The sequence below is a fragment of the Hylobates moloch genome, unplaced genomic scaffold (assembly GCF_009828535.3).
Source record: "Hylobates moloch isolate HMO894 unplaced genomic scaffold, HMol_V3 SCAFFOLD_13, whole genome shotgun sequence".
NCBI classification, from domain to species: domain Eukaryota; kingdom Metazoa; phylum Chordata; class Mammalia; order Primates; family Hylobatidae; genus Hylobates; species Hylobates moloch.
In genome coordinates, this window is record NW_026652288.1 from 47,408,463 (window position 1) to 47,428,386 (window position 19,924).

General features: G+C 46.0%; 1 protein-coding gene across 2 annotated transcripts in view; it reads right to left on the reverse strand.

Annotated features, from left to right (window-relative positions):
- KIF5A (kinesin family member 5A) overlaps positions 1 to 17,278 on the reverse strand; it is a 37,444-nt gene extending 20,166 nt beyond the window's left edge. Inside the window, exons 1-6 of one of the 2 annotated variants that reach the window (XM_032173256.2) lie at positions 16,803 to 17,277; positions 3,061 to 3,148; positions 2,894 to 2,967; positions 2,375 to 2,479; positions 2,076 to 2,124; positions 1,611 to 1,666 (exon numbers count right to left, since the gene is read on the reverse strand). In XM_032173256.2, the coding sequence (XP_032029147.1) occupies positions 1,611 to 1,666; positions 2,076 to 2,124; positions 2,375 to 2,479; positions 2,894 to 2,967; positions 3,061 to 3,148; positions 16,803 to 16,931 (501 nt within the window). In that variant the 5' untranslated portion in view covers positions 16,932 to 17,277. Of the gene's footprint in view, positions 1 to 1,610; positions 1,667 to 2,075; positions 2,125 to 2,374; positions 2,480 to 2,893; positions 2,968 to 3,060; positions 3,149 to 16,802 lie in introns of both variants that reach the window. The other variant, XM_032173257.2, reaches the window with a different exon arrangement.
- Positions 17,279 to 19,924: the final 2,646 nt, after the last annotated feature.

The window sequence follows — 19,924 nt, forward strand, 5'->3', positions numbered from 1 at the left end:
CAGCTACTCAGGAAGCTGAGGCAGGAGAATCACTTGAACCCGGGAGGCTGAGGTTGCAGTGAGCCAAGATTGGGTGCCATTGTGCCCCAGCCTGGGCAACAAGAGAGAAACTCTGTCTCAAAAAAAAAAAAAAAAGTGTCGCAGCCAGGTGCAGTGGCTTATGCCTGTAATGCCAGCACACTGGGAGGCTGAGGTGGGCGGATCACCTGAGGTCAGCAGATCACCTGAGGTCAGGAGTTCGAGACCAGCCTGGCTAACATGGTGAAACCCCATCTCTACTAAAAAGACAAAAATTAGCTGGGCGTGGTGGCAGGCATCTATAATCTCAGCTGCTTGGGAGTCTGAGGCAGGAGAATCGCTTGAACCCAGGAGGCGGAGGTTGCAGTGAGCCAAGATCATGCCATTGCACTCCAGCCTGGGTGACACAGCAAGAATCTGTCTCAAAAAAAAAACAAAAAAAACAAAAAAAACAGTGTCTCTCTGCTACCCAGGCTGGAGTGCAGTGGCGCTATCATGGCTCACTGCAACCTCAAACTCCTGAGCTCAAGCAATCCTCCCGCCTCAGCCTCCTGAGTAGCTGGGACTATAGGTGTGTGCCACCATGCCTGACTAATTTTTTTTTTTTTTTTAAACAAGAGACTGGGCACAGTAGCTCTTGCCTGTAATCCCAGCACTTTGGGAAGCTGAGGCAGGTGGATCACCTGAGGTCAGGAGTTAAGGACCAGCCTGGCCACCATGGTGAAACCCTGTCTCTACTAAAAATACTAAAATTAGCCAGGCGTGGTGGCACGTGCCTGTAGTCCCAGCTACTCAGGAGTCCGACGCAGGAGAATCGTTTGAACCCGGGACGGGGAGGTTGCACTGACCCTAGATCGAGCCACTGCACTCCAGCCTGGGCAACAGAGTGAGACTCTGTCTCCAAAAAAAAAAAAAAAAAAAAATTAAATTAAATAAGAGAGACAGGGTCTTGCTATGTTGGCCAGGCTGATCTTGAACTCCTCAAGTGATCCTCCCACCTCAGCCTTCTAAAGTGTTGGGATTATAGGCATGAGCCACGGCCCCCAGGCATGTCTTCCAGTAAACTTTGATTTGCAAATTAAATTGTATGCACACTGACCAATGACCTTTCAAGGCAGTATCTTTTCTTTTCTTCTTTTTTTTTAAAGACAGGTTCTCACTCTGTTGCCCAGGCTGGAGTGCAGTGGAGCGATCTCTGCTCACTGCAACCTCTGCCTCCCAGGTTCAAGAGATTCTCCTGCCTCAGTGTCCCAAGTAGATGGGATTACAGGCATGCACCACCACGCCCAGTTAATTTTTTGTATTTTTAGTAGAAATGGGGTTTCACTATATTGGCCAGGCTGGTCTTGAACTCCCGGCCTCAAGTGATCCACCCACCTCAGCCTCCCAAAGTGCTGGAATTACAGGTGTGAGCCACCATGCCCAGCCAAGACAGTATCTTTTCTGATCCCCTAGACTCTCCCTGGCCCCTAGGCACGTCTCATTCCTCCAGGATATCCACCCTCCAACTTCAGAGTCACTGACCTATGCTCCTCCCCCACCCATACTCTCAATACACTGGCCCCACATAGGTGCCCCACACCCACTCTCACCTTGACAAATGGCACCCGGTTCTTGTCCTCGTGCACAGACAGATTTGTCTTGGTCACTGAATCAAAAGAATGCAGGGTAAGCAAGACTAGTACTTCCGCCACCCCCACCTGCACCTTGCAGTCGGCTCAGATGGTGATTTTCTTCTCTGTGCTAAAGGAAGACTCTCCCTGTGAAGCCTAAACTCCCTGCACGAGCTGAAGGCTCAGTTCCTCCTCCTTCTCCTCCTCAGGGCTCCTGCTCTCCAGCCCCAGATCCTCTCGAATTGTTTATATGTAGTCCTTGGCTGCTAAGCTCATCTCCTGACCTTCTCAGTTTTTGGAAATTCTGGTGAATGGAACCAAAGGACATGGGTGCTGTGTGCCCTCTGCATCTCTTGTCAGTTGGTACCTAATTCCAAATGCAATGTGAGCTCTCTTTTCTCCACCCTCCTCACACACCCTCACCCAATGGGACAAAACACTCACCATCCAGAAGGTCACGAATTTTGTCCAGGTAAATTTCAAAGTAAGAAACCTGGTTAAGAAGAAAGAAGGAGTGTGAAGTAAAGAGGGCCTATCTTAAATCTAGTTCAGGAATCCCATACTAATGTGACCTGCTCAAACGGTGGTGGTGGGAGGAAAAGAACAGAAGAGAACATCTTGACAAAGAACTGTGGTAACCAGAAAGGGAGTCAAGCTGGGGAGCCCAGGCTCTTCAGTGGGTTTATTTTAGATCTTCCCCTCCCAGTCCCCATCTGAATGCCCAGCTTTCGTGCCCTGGTCACCTTGATGTGGAACTCAAGGTTCTCATCCATGGAGTAGATGTGGTTGAAGATGTCTCGGGCAATTCGAGGAATGATTCCCATCAGCTGAGGGTCGTGCAGCTTTCCCTGGCGAGTGAAGGTATTTGAGAGTGAAGCTGGGGCTCAGGGAGAATGAGACAACTCAGATGTATGCAGGTGAACACCAAAGCAAGAGTCAATAAGAAGAACACCCTAAGTTAGGAGATGGTCACCACCATGTCTGCCTTTTAGAGGAGCAAGAAGATAATTGAGTAGCCCTTTGGACTTCCATTGCTTTTCCAGATCAAAAGAAGACTGGAGTAGTGGAAAGGATGATCCATTGCAGTGGGTTGAAGGGATTCCATTAAACTTCCCCTAATATTGCCCTTCAGTTCATCCTCTGTACCCATCTATCTGCCTCTGGACCAGGCAATCCTTGATTCCTAGATCTTCCCCCACTGAGATTCCCTGATCTTCCATTAACACTCCTAGCCCCTCAACCACCAGAGCCAGAACCCTCACCTCCATGGTATGTGTTTTCCCTGAGGATGTCTGTCCATAAGCAAAAATGGTGCCATTGTAGCCAGCAAGGACATCTGGAAGAGACAGTAGAGAAAGAGCACTGGTGGAGATAGGTCGGGTAGGAAATGGGGTGCTAAGAAAAGACATTCTACAAAGAAATCTATTACCTTTGACAATCTGCATGGCACATGCATGATAAACTTGCTCCTGGGTCGTGTTTGGGGGGAATACACGGTCAAAAACATATGGCTTCCCCTGGAATGAAAATAAAAGATATCAGACATCAACAGGCAGGATGTGAGGGAAAAGAAATACCACAACCTCCTTCCAGCCGCTGAGAAAGGCACCCTTTTCTTCAATGCCCTTAACGAACAGAAATGTGGGAGAATGGCCGGGCATGGTGGCTCACACCTGTAATCCCAGCATTTTAAGAGGCTGAGGCGGGTGGATCACGAGGTTAGGAGTTCAAGACCAGCCTGGCCAATATGGTGAAACCCTGTCTCTACTAAAAATACAAAAATTAGCCAGGTGTGGTGGCACGTGCCTGTAGTCCCAGCTACTCGGGAGGCAGAGACAGGAGAATCACTTGAACCCGGGAGGCAGAGGTTGCAGTGAGCCGAGATTGTGCCACTGCACTCCAGCCTGGCGACAGAGCGAGACTCCATCTCAAAAAAAAAAAAAAAAGAAGAAAAGAAAAGAAAAGAAATGTGGGAGAATAAGAGAAACTAAAGGTACTGACGCCAGTTGTTGTGTCTGTGTGGTAGAGGAGTGTCGCACAGTGAGATTGTGTTAGGGGATCTTAGTTGTGGTGTGATGATTGAGCACTCCACAACCCCAAACTCCTCCCTGGGAAACCAGATGAAAAAAGACAATAGGGCCACAGGTGAACAATTCATTAACACTATCTCAAGCTAGAAATATCTTCCTCAACAGATCCATGTACCCTGATATGGAAAGATCTTCAGATGTACTAAGTGAAAGATGCAAACTTAGTGACATATATGTATAGCATGTTCCCTAGCATGTAAATGAAATTCAGTCTACACTGAGAGCCTCTGTGGAAACATCAACGCAAGCTCTCTCTCTTTGTGAAAGGAATATATGAAATCAGATATGTGGGTCTCCCTTTAAGAACAGAACAAGCTTTAATTAAAGAACTGTGGGCTGGGCGTGGTGGCTCAAGCCTGTAATCCCAGCACCTTGGGAGGCCAAGGCAGGCGGATCACCTGAGGTCAGGAGTTCGAGACCAGCCTGGCCAACATGGTGAAACCCCATCTCTACTAAAAATACAAAAATTAGCCGGGCGTGGTGGCAGGCACCTGTAATCCCAGCTACGCAGGAGGCTGAGGCAGGAGAATCGCTTGAATCCAGGAGGCGGAGGTTGCAGTGAGCCAAGATTGTGCCATTGCACTCCAGCCTGGGGGACAAGAGCAAGACTTCATCTCAAAAAAAAAAAAAAAAAGAACTGTGAAGCAAATCATTCAGACCTACAAATCCTTGTTTAATTCAGGAATATGTTGTAAATCACGTGTGCTGATAAGAATGATAAAGATGGCCGGGCGCGGTGGCTCACGCTTGTAATCTCAGCACTTTGGGAGGCCGAGGCAGGCAGATCACGAGGTCAGGAGATCGAGACCATGGTGAAACCCTGTCTCTACTAAAAATACAAAAAATTAGTCGGGCGTGGTGGCAGGCGCCTGTAGTCCCAGCTACTCAGAGAGGCTGAGGCAGGAGAATGGCGTGAACCCAGGAGGCGGAGCTTGCAGTGAGCCAAGATCACGCCACTGCACTCCAGCCTGGGTGACAGAGCGAGACTCCGTCTCAAAAAAAAAAAAAAAAAAAAGAATGATAAAGATACAAAACACAACTTAGGGAGCTAACCAATGAATATATTTGATGGCTAATCACATTAGAGGTAAATCTCTGGGAAGAGTAAATGAGACAATGCTTGTTCTCTATCATAGGTGACTGACTTGTCAAATTGTTTTACTACAGAGTCCATCTTTATCCAATCGAAATGTAAACCTCAAGATCTACAGACGCCAGAGTTTGCAGAGTTCGGGAGATACATTTTAACTAATTAAGGAAAGCTGTAAACCTTGGCTAGAGCTGGAGATGTGGCTCTAGGTATAGCAATAACATTGCATGAATATATACAGAATTTTTTTTTCTAGAAGGAATTATACAAAAGTGTTAACAGAGGTTACTTTGAGGAGAGAAACTGAGAGAAAGGCTTTTATTTTTCATTTTGTATCCTGCATGGTTTACATTTTTAAACTATGTACAAGCATTATATTTTAAAAAGTTTTAATGGCAAAGAAGAGATAATTGTGTATTCTTTTCTTCTTTATATTTCTTTGTATAAAAGAAAAGCAATAAATGTTTTTTAATATTAAAACAATTAAATCTGGCTTATAGAAAAAAATCCTACCTAAAATATTTATCTAGTCTCTCTGTGGTGAAAGCCTCTGAAGCCCAAGAAACAGAATCCACAAAGGAAAAGAAGTTAGAAAAGTGCTCTCTGTAAAGTACCAACTGATAGAACCTTCCTGGAGGACAATTCTATTAAATATTTAAATGTCCATACTGTTCATAGTCTGTACCAGGATTCCAGTGCTAAGATTTCCTTTTACAAAACACCTGCTGGGCTGGGCATGGTGACTCTTGCCTGTAATCCCAGCACTTTGGGAGGCTGAGGCAGGCGGATCACTTGAGGTCAGGAGTTTAAGACCAGCCTGGGCAACATGGTGAAACCCCATCTCTACAAAAAATACAAAAATTAGCTGGGTGTGGGGGTGCACACCTGTAATTCCAGCTACTCAGGAGGCTGAGGTAGGAGAATTACCTGAGCTCAAAAGGCAGAGGTTGCAGTGAGCCAAGATCGGGCCACTGCACTCCAGCCTGGGTGACAGAGAGAGACCCTGCATCAAACAAACAAACAAACAAACAAATAATCAAAAAATCTCTCTATTTTCTTTTCTTTTCTTTTTCTTGAGTCAGGGTCTCATCTGTCATGCAGGCTGGAGTAGAGTGGCGAAATCATAGCTCACTGCAGCTGCAACCTCCCGGGCCCAAGCAATCCTCCCAAGTAGCTGGGACCACAGGCACATACCACTATATCTGCCTAATTTTGTTTATTTTTTGTAGAGGCAGAGTCTCACCATGTTGCCTGGGCTGGTCTCAAACTCCTGGGCTCAAGCAATCCACCCACCTCAGCCTCCCAAAGTGCTAGGATTGCAAGCGTGAGCCACCATGTCCCGCCTTAAAAACTCTCAGAAATTAGTAACAAAAAGACAAAAACTAAACAGAAAAAGGTGAACAAGAACTACAAACAAGCAACAGAATAAGAAATATAAATGTTCGGTAATCATGAAGATGTTCAACATTTTCCAAGAAAAGAAACTGAAATGGTAAAATCTCTTTTCACCTCTCAAACTGGAAAACAAAATTTGCACTGTAATACCTAGTGTAGATGTGGGTTCAAAAAAATGAGAACTTTCATTATTTTCTGGTTGGAGAGTACATCCGTATAACAATTCAAAAATGCATAATCAAAAGCCTTAAATTTTACATATCCATTGATCTAGAAATTCTACTTCTAAGAATTGATATCATGGAAATCAAGATTTCGCTACAAGGGTGTTTATCATCTCATTGCTTATAATAATGAGAAATTGAAGACGACTTAAAGGAGTAACATTTAGGAGACTGGTTAACCTAAGGAGTGGATTAAATTATAGCATATACATATATTTTATTCCTCACTGTTATTTAAAATAATGCCATAACTGGCTAGGCATGATGGCTCATGCCTGTAATCTCAGCACTTTGGGAGGCCAACGCGGGCAGATTACTTGAGGTCAGGAGTTCGAGACTAGCCTGGCCAACATGGTGAAACCCTGTCTCTACTAAAAATACAAAAATTAGCTGGGCATAGTGTTGCATGCCGCTAATCTCAGCTACTTGGGAGGCTGAGGCACAAGAATCGCTTGAACCCAGGAGGCAGAGGTTGCAGTGAGCCGAGATCGCGCCACCGCACTCCAGCCTGAGCAACAAAGTGAGACTCTGTCTCAAAAATAAATAAATAAATAAAAATATCATAATAGAACATTAATAAATAGAACGTCAATATATCTCAAAAACATGTTGAAAGAATCCAAACACAAAAGAGCACATACTGTATTACTGCCTTCATATGAAGTTCAAGAATGGACAGAACTTATCTGTAGTGCTAGAAGTCAAAACAGCAGCTACCTGCTATTGTGGTAACAACATACAAGTGGTATTTACAGGAAGAGAATATGAAGGAGCTTTCAGGAGTGACAGAAATGTTCTAGATCTTGATCTGTGTAGTGGTTACATGGGTGTCTACATATGTTATAAAATTCATCAAGCTGTTTGCCTAAGATCCGTACACTGTATGTAAATTATATCACTATCATAAATTATAACATCATAAAATGATGTTATAGTGGCTCTTAAACATTAATTAATGCTTGACCTCACTGTTAATAAGCAAAATGCATATTAAAACTATGAAACACCATTTTTACCTATGAAAGTGGCCAAAATAAAAGACAACGCATTACACTGGTGAGAATGTGAGTAGACAGATATTCACACATATTGCTCAGGGTACATAGAAATTGGAGCCAACTCTATGAAAGGCAATTTGGAAATAGCCTCACATTTTTAAATGCATATGCTTTATGACCTCCACTTCGGAAAATTTATCCTGTAGACATACTGCACATATGCAAAAAATATTTATACAAGGTCATTCAACTGTTTGTAATAGCAGATGATTAGAACAACCCTTAATGTCCACCAACAGAGGCCTGGTTAAATAATGGCCTATCCCTACAACAAATTATACAGTTGAATGAGACAGCTCACGTGCAGTGTAACCCGAGCCCTTTGGAAGGTCAAGGCTGGAGGATCCTTGAGGCCGGGAGTTGGAGACCAGCCGGGGCAACATAGGGAGACCCTGTCTGTACAAAAATTAAAAAAAAAATAGCCAGGCATGGTGGCATGGGCCTTGTGGTCTCAGCTACTCAGCAGGCTGAGGCAGGATGGCCTGAGCCTCGAAGGTGGAGGTTGCAGTGAGCCATGATTGCACCACTGCACTCCAGCCTGGAACAGAGTGAGACCCTGTCTTAAAAACAAAACAAACCAAAACCAAAAAAGAATGAGATAAATCTTTATGTGCTGATAAGGAAGGGTCTCCAAGACTCAGTGTTTTGTTTTGGGTTTTTTGTTTGTTTGTTTTGCTTTTTGTTTTTTGAGACAAGAGTCTTGCTCTGTCGCCCAAGCTGGAGTGCAGTGGCTTCATCTCAGCTCACTGCAACTTCTGCCTCCCGGGCTCAAGCAGTTCTCCTGCCTCAGCCTCCAGAGTAGCTGGGATTACAGGTGTCTGCCACCACACCCGGCTAATTTCTGTATTTTTAGTAGAGACGGGGTTTCACCATGTTGGCCAGGCTGGTCTCGAACTCCTGACCTCAGGTGATGCACCCACCTTGGCCTCCCAATGCTGAGATTACAGGCGTAAGCCACAGCACCTGGCCTAATTTTTGTATTTTTAGTAGAGACGAGGTTTCACCATGTTGGCCAGGATGGTCTCCATCTCCTGACCTCATGATCCGCCCACCTCGGCCTCCCAAAGTACTGGGATTACAGGTGTGAACCACTGCGCCCAGCTGGAATTTTTGTATTTTTAGTAGAGATGGGGTTTCACCATGTTGGCCAGGCTGGTCTCAAACTCCTGACCTCAAGTGATCCTCCCGCCTCGGCCTCAAAGTGCTTAGATTACAGGCATGAGCCACCACACCCAGGCTGTTTTTGTTTTTAAAGGTGCAGAATGGATGTATAATACACTACCATTTGTGTAAAAAAAGGTATGCAGGTATATACGTATTTGCTTATAAATGTATAGTAGGTTTTTGGAAAGATCCACAAGAAGTTGTCTTCTGAAAGGGGAACTGTGTGGCTGGAAAAGAGGGGTGAGAAGGAGAAGGAAACAATATAAACCTTTTCATATCCTTTGCATTTTGTCACATGTGCAGGTAAGACACTCGAAAGTTAAATTGAAAATTGTAAAATATAGCCAGGCATGGTGGTACATGCCTATAATCCTAGCTACTCAGGATGCTGAGGTGGGAGGATTGCTTGAACCCGGGAGGCGGAGGTTGCAGTGAGCCGAGATCACACCACTGCACACTCCAGCCTGAGTGACAGCACGTGACTCCATCTCAAAAAAAAACAAAAAAATTGTAAAATAATAAAGTTATGTAAAAATATTTAACAATGGCAAAATAGTAATAATATTTTGTTTGAGAAAAAAGGTTACAAAACAATACATAGTTTATGATATAATCTTATTAAAATTAACATATGTATATATGCAGAAAAAACACTGGAAAAATACATCAAATTATTATTAATAACAGTGCCTTTTTGGGGTGGTAAGATATTGGGTGATTTTTAGCTTCTTCTGTGTCCTTTCCTTTGTCTTTAACTTTGTTAACAATTAAAATGTATTAGTGTTGTAATTACATTATTTTTAATATTATTAAAGAAAAATCTACCTTAATTTTGAATTGTAATTAATTCTTGAATTGTAATCTACCTCAATGTTTCTCCCACCCAGTGGCCAAGAAACAGAAACAAGCAAAATATGCCTATCTCAAGCCAATGCCTCTCATCTTTTTTTTTTAATTTCCTTTTTCCTTTATTATGTGACATAAGATTTATTGACTTCATATCAGCATTTAAGTATTGTTAACTTTATATAATAGCATTTGGGTTGGGGATTGGTGCATTTCTGGTTGTACGAAGGATAGTTGTATTATATTAGGTGTAATTATGACCTTATTATTGTCCTTATTTGAAGATTTGTATGATCTCAGGAGATGTGTATGGGTTCAAGTTGACGAGGGGTGGAATTGTGATAGTTAATACTGAGTGTCAACTTGATTGGACTGAATGATGCAAAGTATTGATCCTGGGTGTGTCTGTGAGGATGTTGCCAAAGGGTATTAACATATGAATCAGTGGACTGGGAAAGGCAGATCCACCCTTAATCTGGGTGGGCATCATTTAATCAGCTGCCAGTGCAGCCAGAATATAAAACAGGCAGAAAAATGTGAAAAGATGAGACTGGCTTTCTCATCTCTTTTCCACCAACAATCTCTATCCATGCTTCATGAAGCCAGGCACCCAGCCAAAGGGGATTAAATGTAATCTCAAGCCAACCTTGCCCCTCCCCTCCCCCCACAAACACATGGGCACCAACGCACCAACCACCCCACCCCAGCCCCCACACACACTCCCTCAAAACATTCCCAGTTACAGGATTCTAGAAGGCTCCACAGACGCATTAAAATGGAGAGCGCTCTCCAAATGCTGAAGCCAATTATAGCCCCTTTTCATCAGGAACCCCTTTACATCAGTCTAGGCTGGGAAGAAAGAAAAGAGCAGAGAGGGAAGAAGGAGGAGGTTCTCAGATCTGTGAGTCTAAAAGATACCCAACAGCGGGCTGGGCGCAGTGGCTCACACCTGTAATCCCAGCACTTTGGGAGGCTGAGGCGGGCAGATCACGAGGTCAGGAGATCGAGACCATCCTGGCTAACACGGTGAAACCCCGTCTCCACTAAAAATACAAAAAATTAGCCGGGCATGGTGGCAGGCACCTGTAGTCCCAGCTGCTCGGGAGGCTGAGGCAGGAGAATGGCGTGAACCTGGAAGGCGGAGTTTGCAGTGAGCCGAGATTGCACCACTGCACTCCAGCCTGGGTGACAGAGCAAGACTCCGTCTCAAAAAAAAAAAAAAAAAAGATACCCAAGAGCTAAAAATTGGTGCGTTTAGTAATCTCCTGAGCAGGGAAAGCCATGTGACATGAGATATGATTTCAGGAGTTCTGGGAAGGCCTGCTACCTACTTCTCTATTCTCGGCTGGGCTCTAAAATTCCAAGCCTAGCTCTTTATTTCTTTAAGTTTTTTTATTCCTTTTAAAATGTAAATTTCTTTTTTCTTTTTTTTCTTTCTTTTTTTTTTGAGATGGAGTTTCACTCTTTCGCCCAGGCTAGAGTGCAGCAGCATGATCTTGGCTCACTGCAACCTTTGCCTCCCAGGTTCAAGCGATTCTTCTGCCTCAGCCTTCCGAGTAGCTGGGATTACAGGCACCCGCCAACGCATCCGGCTAATTTTTGTATTTTCCGTACAGACAGGGTTTCACCATGTTGGCCATGCTGGTGTCGAACTCCTGACCTCGTTATCCGCCCGCCTCTGTCTCCCAAAGTGCTGAGATTACAGGCGTGAGCCACCGTGCCCAGCCAATTTCTTTTTTTAATATTTATTTATTTATTTATTTATTTATTTATTTATTTATTTATTTATTTTTGAGACAGAGTCTTGCTCTGTTGCCCAGGCTGGAGTGCAGTGGCAAGATCTCGGCTCAGTGCAACCTCCGCCTCCCAGGTTCAAGCAATTCTCCTGCACCAGCCTCCCAAGTAGCTGGGACTACAGGCAGCTGCCACCATGCCCAGCTAAGTTTTGTACATTTCTTCTAATTTTCTATTGATTATACTCAGGATGAATTAATTTTGCCTGATTTTTTTTAATTACTGCTCCTTGTACAGCAGGGCTAACCCATGGGCAGTGTGCCCAGAGAATAGTGATCTTTTCATGAAAATAACTAGACCAGTGGTCTTCCACTTTTCCTGCCCGTAGACATGGGAAGCACCACCATTATTTATAGCTCTCATAACACACAATTACTCTGAATCAGACTGTAGTATGTTCTGGGAGGTTTCTTATCAGAATCTGGGGGAGTATATAGTTAGTTAGCAAAAGCCATATCTGATGTTCCTCTCCCCTGCCTCTGCCCAGGCCACTCCATGGGCTGTGGATCACAACCTTGATCCAGATTTTCTTGAAGGCAGGGATTCCCTTTAAATCCCCAACACCAAACACAGTCCCTGGCTTATAGGATACTGATGTAGTTTGGATGTTTGTCCCCTCCAAATCTCATGTTGACATTTGATCCCCATTGTTGGAGGTGGGGCATGGTGGGAAGTGCTTGACTCAAGGAGGTAAATCCCTGATGAGTGGCTTGGTGCCTTCCCCATGGTAATGAGTAAGTTCTCGCTCTATGAGTTCATGTGAGAGCTGGCTGTTAAAAAGAGCTTGGCACCTCTTGCTCTCCCTCTTTTTCCCTCTCTCGCCATGTGATTCCTGCTCCCTCTTTGCCTCCCACCATGATTGGAAGCTTCCTGAGGCCCTCACCAGAGCAGATGCTGGTGCCATGCTTCTTGTACAGCCTGCGGAACTGTTAGCCAAATATCTCTTTTCCTTATAAATTACCCAGCCTGGGGTATTCCTTTATAGCAACATTAGAGGACTATGACAGATGCTCTTCACAAATATTTGTTTTTTTTTGTTTGTTTGTTTGTTTTGAGACAGAGTCTCGCTCTTTCCCCCAGGCTGGAGTGCAGTGGCGCAATCTCGGCTCACTGCAAGCTCCGCCTCCCAGGTTCAAGCCATTCTCCTGCCTCAGCCTCCCGAGTAGCTGGGACTACAGGCGCCCACCACCACGCCCGGCTAATTTTTTTGTATTTTTAATAGAGACGGGGTTTCACTGTGTTAGCCAGGATGGTCTCGATCTCCTGACCTCGTGATCCACCCGCCTCGGCCTCCCAAAGTGCTGGGATTACAAGCGTGAGCCACCGCGCCCAGCCAGATAAATATTTGTTGACTAAACATAGATATTGACAAAGAAGGGAACAAGAAGATACTTGGGATCTGGAGGTTTGGATGAAACAATTAGTAAAAAGGAAAAGTGTTACCCACTTCCCAATTTTGTCAAAGCTAGCTTGTGGGGAGATAGCATATAAAATAGTGATATCTAACTCTCATTGAGGGTTTACTGTGTGCCTGCCATGTTACAAAGCAGTTTATATGCATTATCTCATTTAATGTTCACAGTAATCCGAGGACATAGATACTATTATTATTACCACTTTATAGATGACGAAACAGGCTCAAAGAGGTCAGGTAGCTTCCCCACAGTCACATGGCTGAGAAATGGTAGAGCACAGTTTCAAATTCAAGCAATCTGATTCCAGACCCACACTGCAAAGTGATCCAAGAACTGAAATGCCAACACTGTGTCAGAGCCTTATCAAGGCTTTTCCTTCCCCTATTCCATATCCCCCCTCCTCACATTTGGGCATTTTTCCAAGTATTTCCAGACAGAACTAAAGCCTTTCATCACTCCCTTTTTCCAACCTCAATCCCATTTTCAGAAGTATGTAATTCTGCTATCCACCCTCTCTACCTCCAGGTAATCGAAGACTCTGTGAGTTGTTAATGAGAAATAAGTTCAGAGTCCCTCCTCCTCTTAGAAATGTCCCCGATATCCAATCTCTCTCCCACCCCCAGCAGTCTAAGTGCTCCTTATAGCCTTCTCTGAAGGGCCTCTCTTCAGAGTCCCACAGTCCAGGGTTCTTTGTTCTCCTTTAATCACACTCTGAGCCTCCCTGGTGTCCCCTCTTCCATTTGCGTATCCCAGCACATTTCTGTACTCTTCTATCATGTGTGCTGACTAAAGCTAATTGGGGCTGGGGGTTTAATATCAGGGGTCCAAAGATGACCAACCTGTTCAACCCTCAGTAAAGCACTTGGTATAAACTGAACTTCAAGTGCCAGGCCTGATTTCCATAGTGACACCCGTGGGGATTGTTGCCATGGTAATGCTGGAGAGACACTGGCCACAGTGAACGTTACTTCTCGTCTCCATTTTTCTTTATGAGACTCCCCCAAAGCAAAGGAGAGCCCTGCTCCCCACTTCAGATATCAAATCCCAGGCCACCCCAAACCATACTGATTCTGCTCCAATAACCCTGCAGGTCCCAACCTAGCTTTGCCAAGTGAGGTACACAATGGTCCTAGTTTCTTGCATTAAGAACCCACTTAACCATTGGGAGACCTGAGGGAGGTAGCTGTGTACACTTGAATGAAGGGGAAAGAGAAAGAGTGTGTGCGTGTACGTATGTGTCTCTTCACTGTCATCCCTCCCACATCTGGTACAGAGGCAGCAGCCCAGACAGCAGGCATTGCAACACTGCTGAGAAAGAGCAAGGCAGAGGAAGACAGAGAGACACTTAAATGGGTCTGGCGAAAAAGTCACACTGGATTCTGAGTGTGCAAAAGCAAAACAAGATGGGCACCACACATAGACGGTGACCCAGACACCCTTCTACTATGACTCAGGCCATTAACTTTGGCTAAGCCCCATCCTCCAGGTTCCTGGAAGAAGTCAGAGGAGTAGGGGAGAAAAAAGGCACACAGAGCTGTCTCTCCAGCTTATTCTCCTACCCTCTAACAAGCAGAACAAAGCCCACGAACAGAAGGGACTCTGAAGTTCAGCGCTAGCCGCAGTGCTGCAGAGGCGAAGGGGAGAGCAGTCACAGGAAGGAGTAGGGGCTGCATTGGGAAAGATTATCTCTCCCACCTTCACTCTTCCCGCACCTTCCCAGACATCCTGAAGCAGTCTCCCCCATTAATTCCTAAGCCAGCTCCCGACCTGGTGGGCTCCAAAAAGAGCTAGAGGAGAAAAGAGAAAAAGGAGTAGGGGTTTCCTTCCCTTGTTGGGACCCTCAAGGGTCTCCTAAAAATCATGTCTCCTGTAGCCCTCATTCCCTAAATGATGAATGAATATTAAGTCTGAAAAAGCAAACTCCAAGGATGTTGCCTAAGACAAAATGGCCCCCCGTAAGCATTTATCTTCAAGTGAGAGATTGACAGGGAGGGCTAGGGTGAGGGAAGATACGAGCAAGACAAAGGTACAGCCCTACAGATATCAGGCAAAACAGACAAGGAAGATCCAGCTGTGGAGCTGAGATGGAATCTGAATTGGCAGGAGGCCTTGGGCTTCTTTTCATCTTTCCTCCTTGCCCACCTCCCACTGTGTCTCTCCTGTTTAGCTGGGCTAACAACAGATGGACACCACACCCCTCTTACCAACATCATTCCCTGCCCCATCCCACTATACCAGGATGGCCCAGAGAGCCTAAAGGAGTTGGTCCAGTCTCACTGGAAAAACCTTCCAGAGCAAGGAAACTGGGCCTAAAAGTTTTGCCCCCCATCGTCACCCCCCTCCTGTTTCTCAGCCTTTATGTCTCAGGGGGATCTTAAGCTCCAACTCTCACAACTAATGCTGGCTGTCCAGGGCACTCTGAGAGGGGTCTTCCAGAGTTGATCCAGGAGTTGTTTTGTGGTTGTTTTGTTTTGTTTTGTTTTTAGCCCAGCCAGACTGAACAGACTGCAGGGCCAGAGAGGTCCCTGAAGCAAAAAGAAACAGAGGCCTTCTCCATGTGGCAAATACATACACACACACACACACACACACACACACACAGAGAGAGAGAGAGAGAGAGACAAAAGCATCCATTTGAGTTAACAGTGTGGGTAAGGGTGCAAGGTGGTGACAGACTGGGGCCCTTGGGGACTGGTAAGCAGGTCTCCCCCCAAGCATGTTTATTCAAAGTCCCATTCTCACTGACTCAGAAGGCCCAGGCTTCCTCCCCTTCTTTCCTTCATTCCTTTAACAAGCCTGTGTCCAGGTGCTCTGTGCCAAGCACTGTGGATAAAGATACATAAGAAGCACCTCTGACCTTGACTGCCCTCGTACATGCCCCTCCCTCCTCAAGCTAGTTTTTGTTTCCTGGCCCAGCACCCCTCAAGCCCTACAGAACTCGACCCCAGATCTTTTCTCCCTACACACAGCCTGAGGTCCCTACCAACCTCAGGGGGAGTGGGCAAGGCCTAGAATTTCCCTTTGGGCCATTACAGATAAAGGTGTAGAACAGAAACCTGGGTAGGCAATGTGATACGAAGAGATGGGAGGTTTGCAGTCACAGATTTAGGTTCAGATCCATGGATCAATAGCATGACCTTGAGAAAGTTATTCAAGTTCTTTGGGCCTCAATTTCTGCATCTGTAAAATGGAAATATTGATACTACTTCCGAATGTTGTTTTGGGGGTTAAATAATACACATAGAGTAACAGGCCCACTGTAAGTATTAGTTCCCTTCAAATATCCTCCTTGGGTAGGGCTGTCATGATGAGGTAGAGCTGGATGGCTACTTTCTATTGGATTCTCAAGAGAAAGGATGAATAAGCAAGTACTTACTAGGATCTCAGGGTTTGGGCATTTTTCTTTAGCGGGGTCAGTTGGGGAATCTGAAACCCTCTTTCTACTGTACCTGGGACCAAAAGGCAGACCTGACCTTAGGATTCCAGAGGCTCCCCCCAAGATTGGGTGTGGCATCAATGATTTCTTTCCCAGTAAACCCTGCATCAGACCTACTCCCCACAACACACACACACACAAATCCAGGCTGTAACTACTTTAGGGAATGATGGAAGGTTTGGTCTTAGAGCCCACTTCCATCCACACTCTGCAGAGAACCTGGACTGCTCACCTCCCATCTAGTCCACTCAAAAGTCTTCCGCCTTACCTTCCAGGAGGTGGGGGTAGAGATCTGAGCCAATAACAAAGGGAAGATACGCTTTCTCTTGGGGAGCGGATGGTGGAGAAGGGGAAAACATCAGAAAAACATGGGACTGGTTCTAACGGGTGGAGACGCTGCAGACAGCAGCAAAGGGGAGTTGGATCTCCCGAAGGTAGGGAAGCAGCCCCCTGCCACTCTGCAGAGACTCGGCCGCTGGCCTGGCCAGGCCACACCCAGCCATCCTGATGCAGGGGAGAGGAGGGGCTGCGGGGAAGAGGATGAAGGATGAGCGGCGGGGAGGGGGAGCAGCGGGACCGGCAGAGACTAAGGCTCTAAGGGGGGCGGGGAGATTCAGCCACCTGCCCCCTCCCCGAATTCCATCCTGGGCGACACTCACCCCAATAACGACGCTGTCGTCCCCTTGGAAAATGGGGATGAACTTGTCTCCCCGCAGAATCTCAGCCTGGTTCAGGGGCCGGAATCGGCAGAGCACCTTGATGCTACATTCGTTGTTGGTCTCCGCCATGGTGGTAGCCGGCGTGGGGCTGGGACTCTTCTTGGGCTGCAGGGGTGGTGTGTGCTCCAGAGGAGAGGGCTCTCAGCGGAGGCCGAGGCGGAGGACAGGTGCTCAGTCTCTGGGGGCAGAGTTGAGGGCGCCCGGGCGAAGCCTGGGGAGCAGGGCCGGGGCGCGCTGTCTCTCTCCTGCGGCAGCGGGATACGGGCGACCTGGGCGTCTGGTCCTCTCGGGCTCTCTGCCTCTCCGCCCCTCGCGCTGCAGCGCCGCGCTGCGGGCCTGGGCGGGGCCGCGATGGAGGAGCGGGGGCGGGGCTCCCTCCACTGGGGACGCTGGCTCGACGTCGACCCCCGAAGGGTGGAACCTCACCGCTCCTCTCCTCCCTCCCCCACTCCTAACGTTCGCAGATAACCTTGTCCTCGACCCTTCCCCACCCAACTCACTGCATCCCACCCCTATACCCCCGACCTGTTTGTCCCTCCCTCAGACTCCACCCCCTGGAAGGGATAAGGGGACTGAGGTGGGCCTGTCGCCTGTGTAGCGAAAAGGGTCAACAGATCTCCCTCTCCCTTTATTCCAGGGCATCCCCCAACCCGTCACAGTCCTCTCTCCAAACTGGGATCACACTTCTCATTCTCCCCCTACGCCCATCCCATGCCCCACACGCACAGAAGCTGGACTCCCAACCCACTCAGCTTTCTGGGGGGACCCCTGCCTGTACTCTATGGAGTTGGGTGTCATGGGAGGTTCTGGCTACTCCCTTCCCCTTCCACATCCAAAGGTGCACTCTACTGTCTCCCCAACATACACACCAGGTCCCCAGTTTCAGGGAAGATAAACTCCCATTCTGGGTTATGGGAATTCAAAAGCAGACACAATACTTATTTTTGTGTCCTAGGTTGAGGATGGGAGGAAGATGGGTAGGAAACATTTTTGCAAGAGAAAGGGAGTCAGAAAGCAGTGAAGGAGGGGCAATGATGGGGATGGGTAAGGCCAGAGAGACTTTGAAGTCTAAGGCAACACCTGCATTTGGGTTTCAGGCAAATTCAGGTACCTACGAGAGTGTGTGTTTCCTGTCTCAGTAACCATTGGAGGATAGAGTCCCAATACTTCAGCCCCCTTCCCTAGCCAAAAAAAAAGGTGTGGGGGAAGAAAAACGAAAGAAGTGCCAAGCCCAGAGATTCCTTGTCCTTCCTTTGGGTCAGACTCCTGCTGCAGCCCCTGGAAAGAACCACCAAGAAGCTGGCCAAATTGATTTTTCTCCATGTCACAGGCCTCTGCTGGCCAACAGAGAGTTGGACTGCAGGAGTTGAGGTTCTAGGCAAAGGGGAAGGGCAGGGTGGATGAGAGAAGGAGGAGGAAAGCAAAGTTCTGCTCAGCAATTGTCTGGTGAGTGGTTAAGGTCACTTAAGACACTATGGGACAAAAGTAAGAGGCTGATAGCCTGGCCAGACAAGACCTAACTATTCAGAACTCGGGGGTTTCCCACATTGGAGCTACACCTCTAACCTACCTTGAATCTTAAGGGAAGTGAAAGAAAAGAGTCCAACATAAGGAATGGGACAGGAAAGCTGTAGGACTATGGAGAAAGGGATAGAGGCTTGGGGAGGAGCCAGGAGAAAGAAAGACAATGAGTTCCGAACTCAGGAACTCTCTAGTCACTTGGTTTGGCACAATTTCTAAGTGTTGCAGCATCCTGCAAGCTCAGGAAACATCCTGGGAAACATCCCATCCTTGGGTCCCCAGGGGCTCCAAGGTGGCATCTTTAGTAAAGGGGTTTCAAAATGCCAGTCCACGGAGGGTCACTGGTCAGAGACAAAAGTTCACTGAGTATGCCCTCACCTCCAAAAGAACAATGGTGAGTTGTTTTTTTTTAATATAAAGCTGGATTTGATAAGTTTCAAAGGACTATCTTTTATTCTGAGTGTGTCCTTCTTGCTTTTCTACCAAGTAATGATGGTGATAGTAAATAATAGGTTTTCTATTTGTAATATACTTACTTGATAAAATAAAAAGGCAAATCTTCAAGGTTTGTAGTTTTAATTTTGTTGAATGATGAAATTTAAAAGTCTGAGAACGGAAGGTAAGGTTGGTGAATAGGTACAAAAAATTAGAAAGTATAATAAGACCTACTATTTGATAGCACAATAGGGTGACTATAGTCAAGAATAACTCAACTGTACATTTTAAAATAACTTAAAGAGTGTAATTGGATTATTTGTAACTTAAAGGATAAACGCTTGAGAGGATGGATACCCTCTTCTCCATGATGTGCTTATTTCACATTGCATGCCTGTATCAAAATATCTCATGTGTCCCATAAATACATACACCTACTGTGTACCCACAAAATTGAAAAAGTTGAAAAATAAATAAAAGTCTGAGAACTATTAACGAAGTGGTTAAGAGCCCAGAGAGTGTTCAGACAGACATGCAGACACCACTTACCTATTTATGAACTTCAGATAGGATTGCCAGATTTGAAAAACAAAAAACAAAAACAGGATGCTCAGTTAAATGTGAATTTCAGATACATAATTTTTTGGGGGCCAGTATACCCACACACACCCACACACACCACACACAACACACACACACCTACTTATTATCTGAAAGCCCTTACTTGAGAAGATTGCCCAACTTTTTCATTCCTAACATACACTAAGCGTTTATTAAATTTTACTTCTTGTTTTTATTTTGTTTTTATAATACACAGTATCAAGCAAACTTTTTGTTTTTGAAACCCCGGCTGTGTCACAATATGACTAGCTGTATGATTTAATCTAGTCATTTTATTTCTGGGAGCCCAAAACAGGAATTATAAATGTTCTTTCACTGACTTGCTGTAAAAGTGAGAGAAAAGGCTGTATGAAATAGCTCCCCAAGGTTCGTTATTGTCGCTCCCCGCCCAAGCTCCCGTACACCAAAACTACACATCCCACAATCCTAGGCGGCGTCCCCTGGCCATTACCTCATTCCCTGGCCTCGTTCCCCCAATCCCGGCC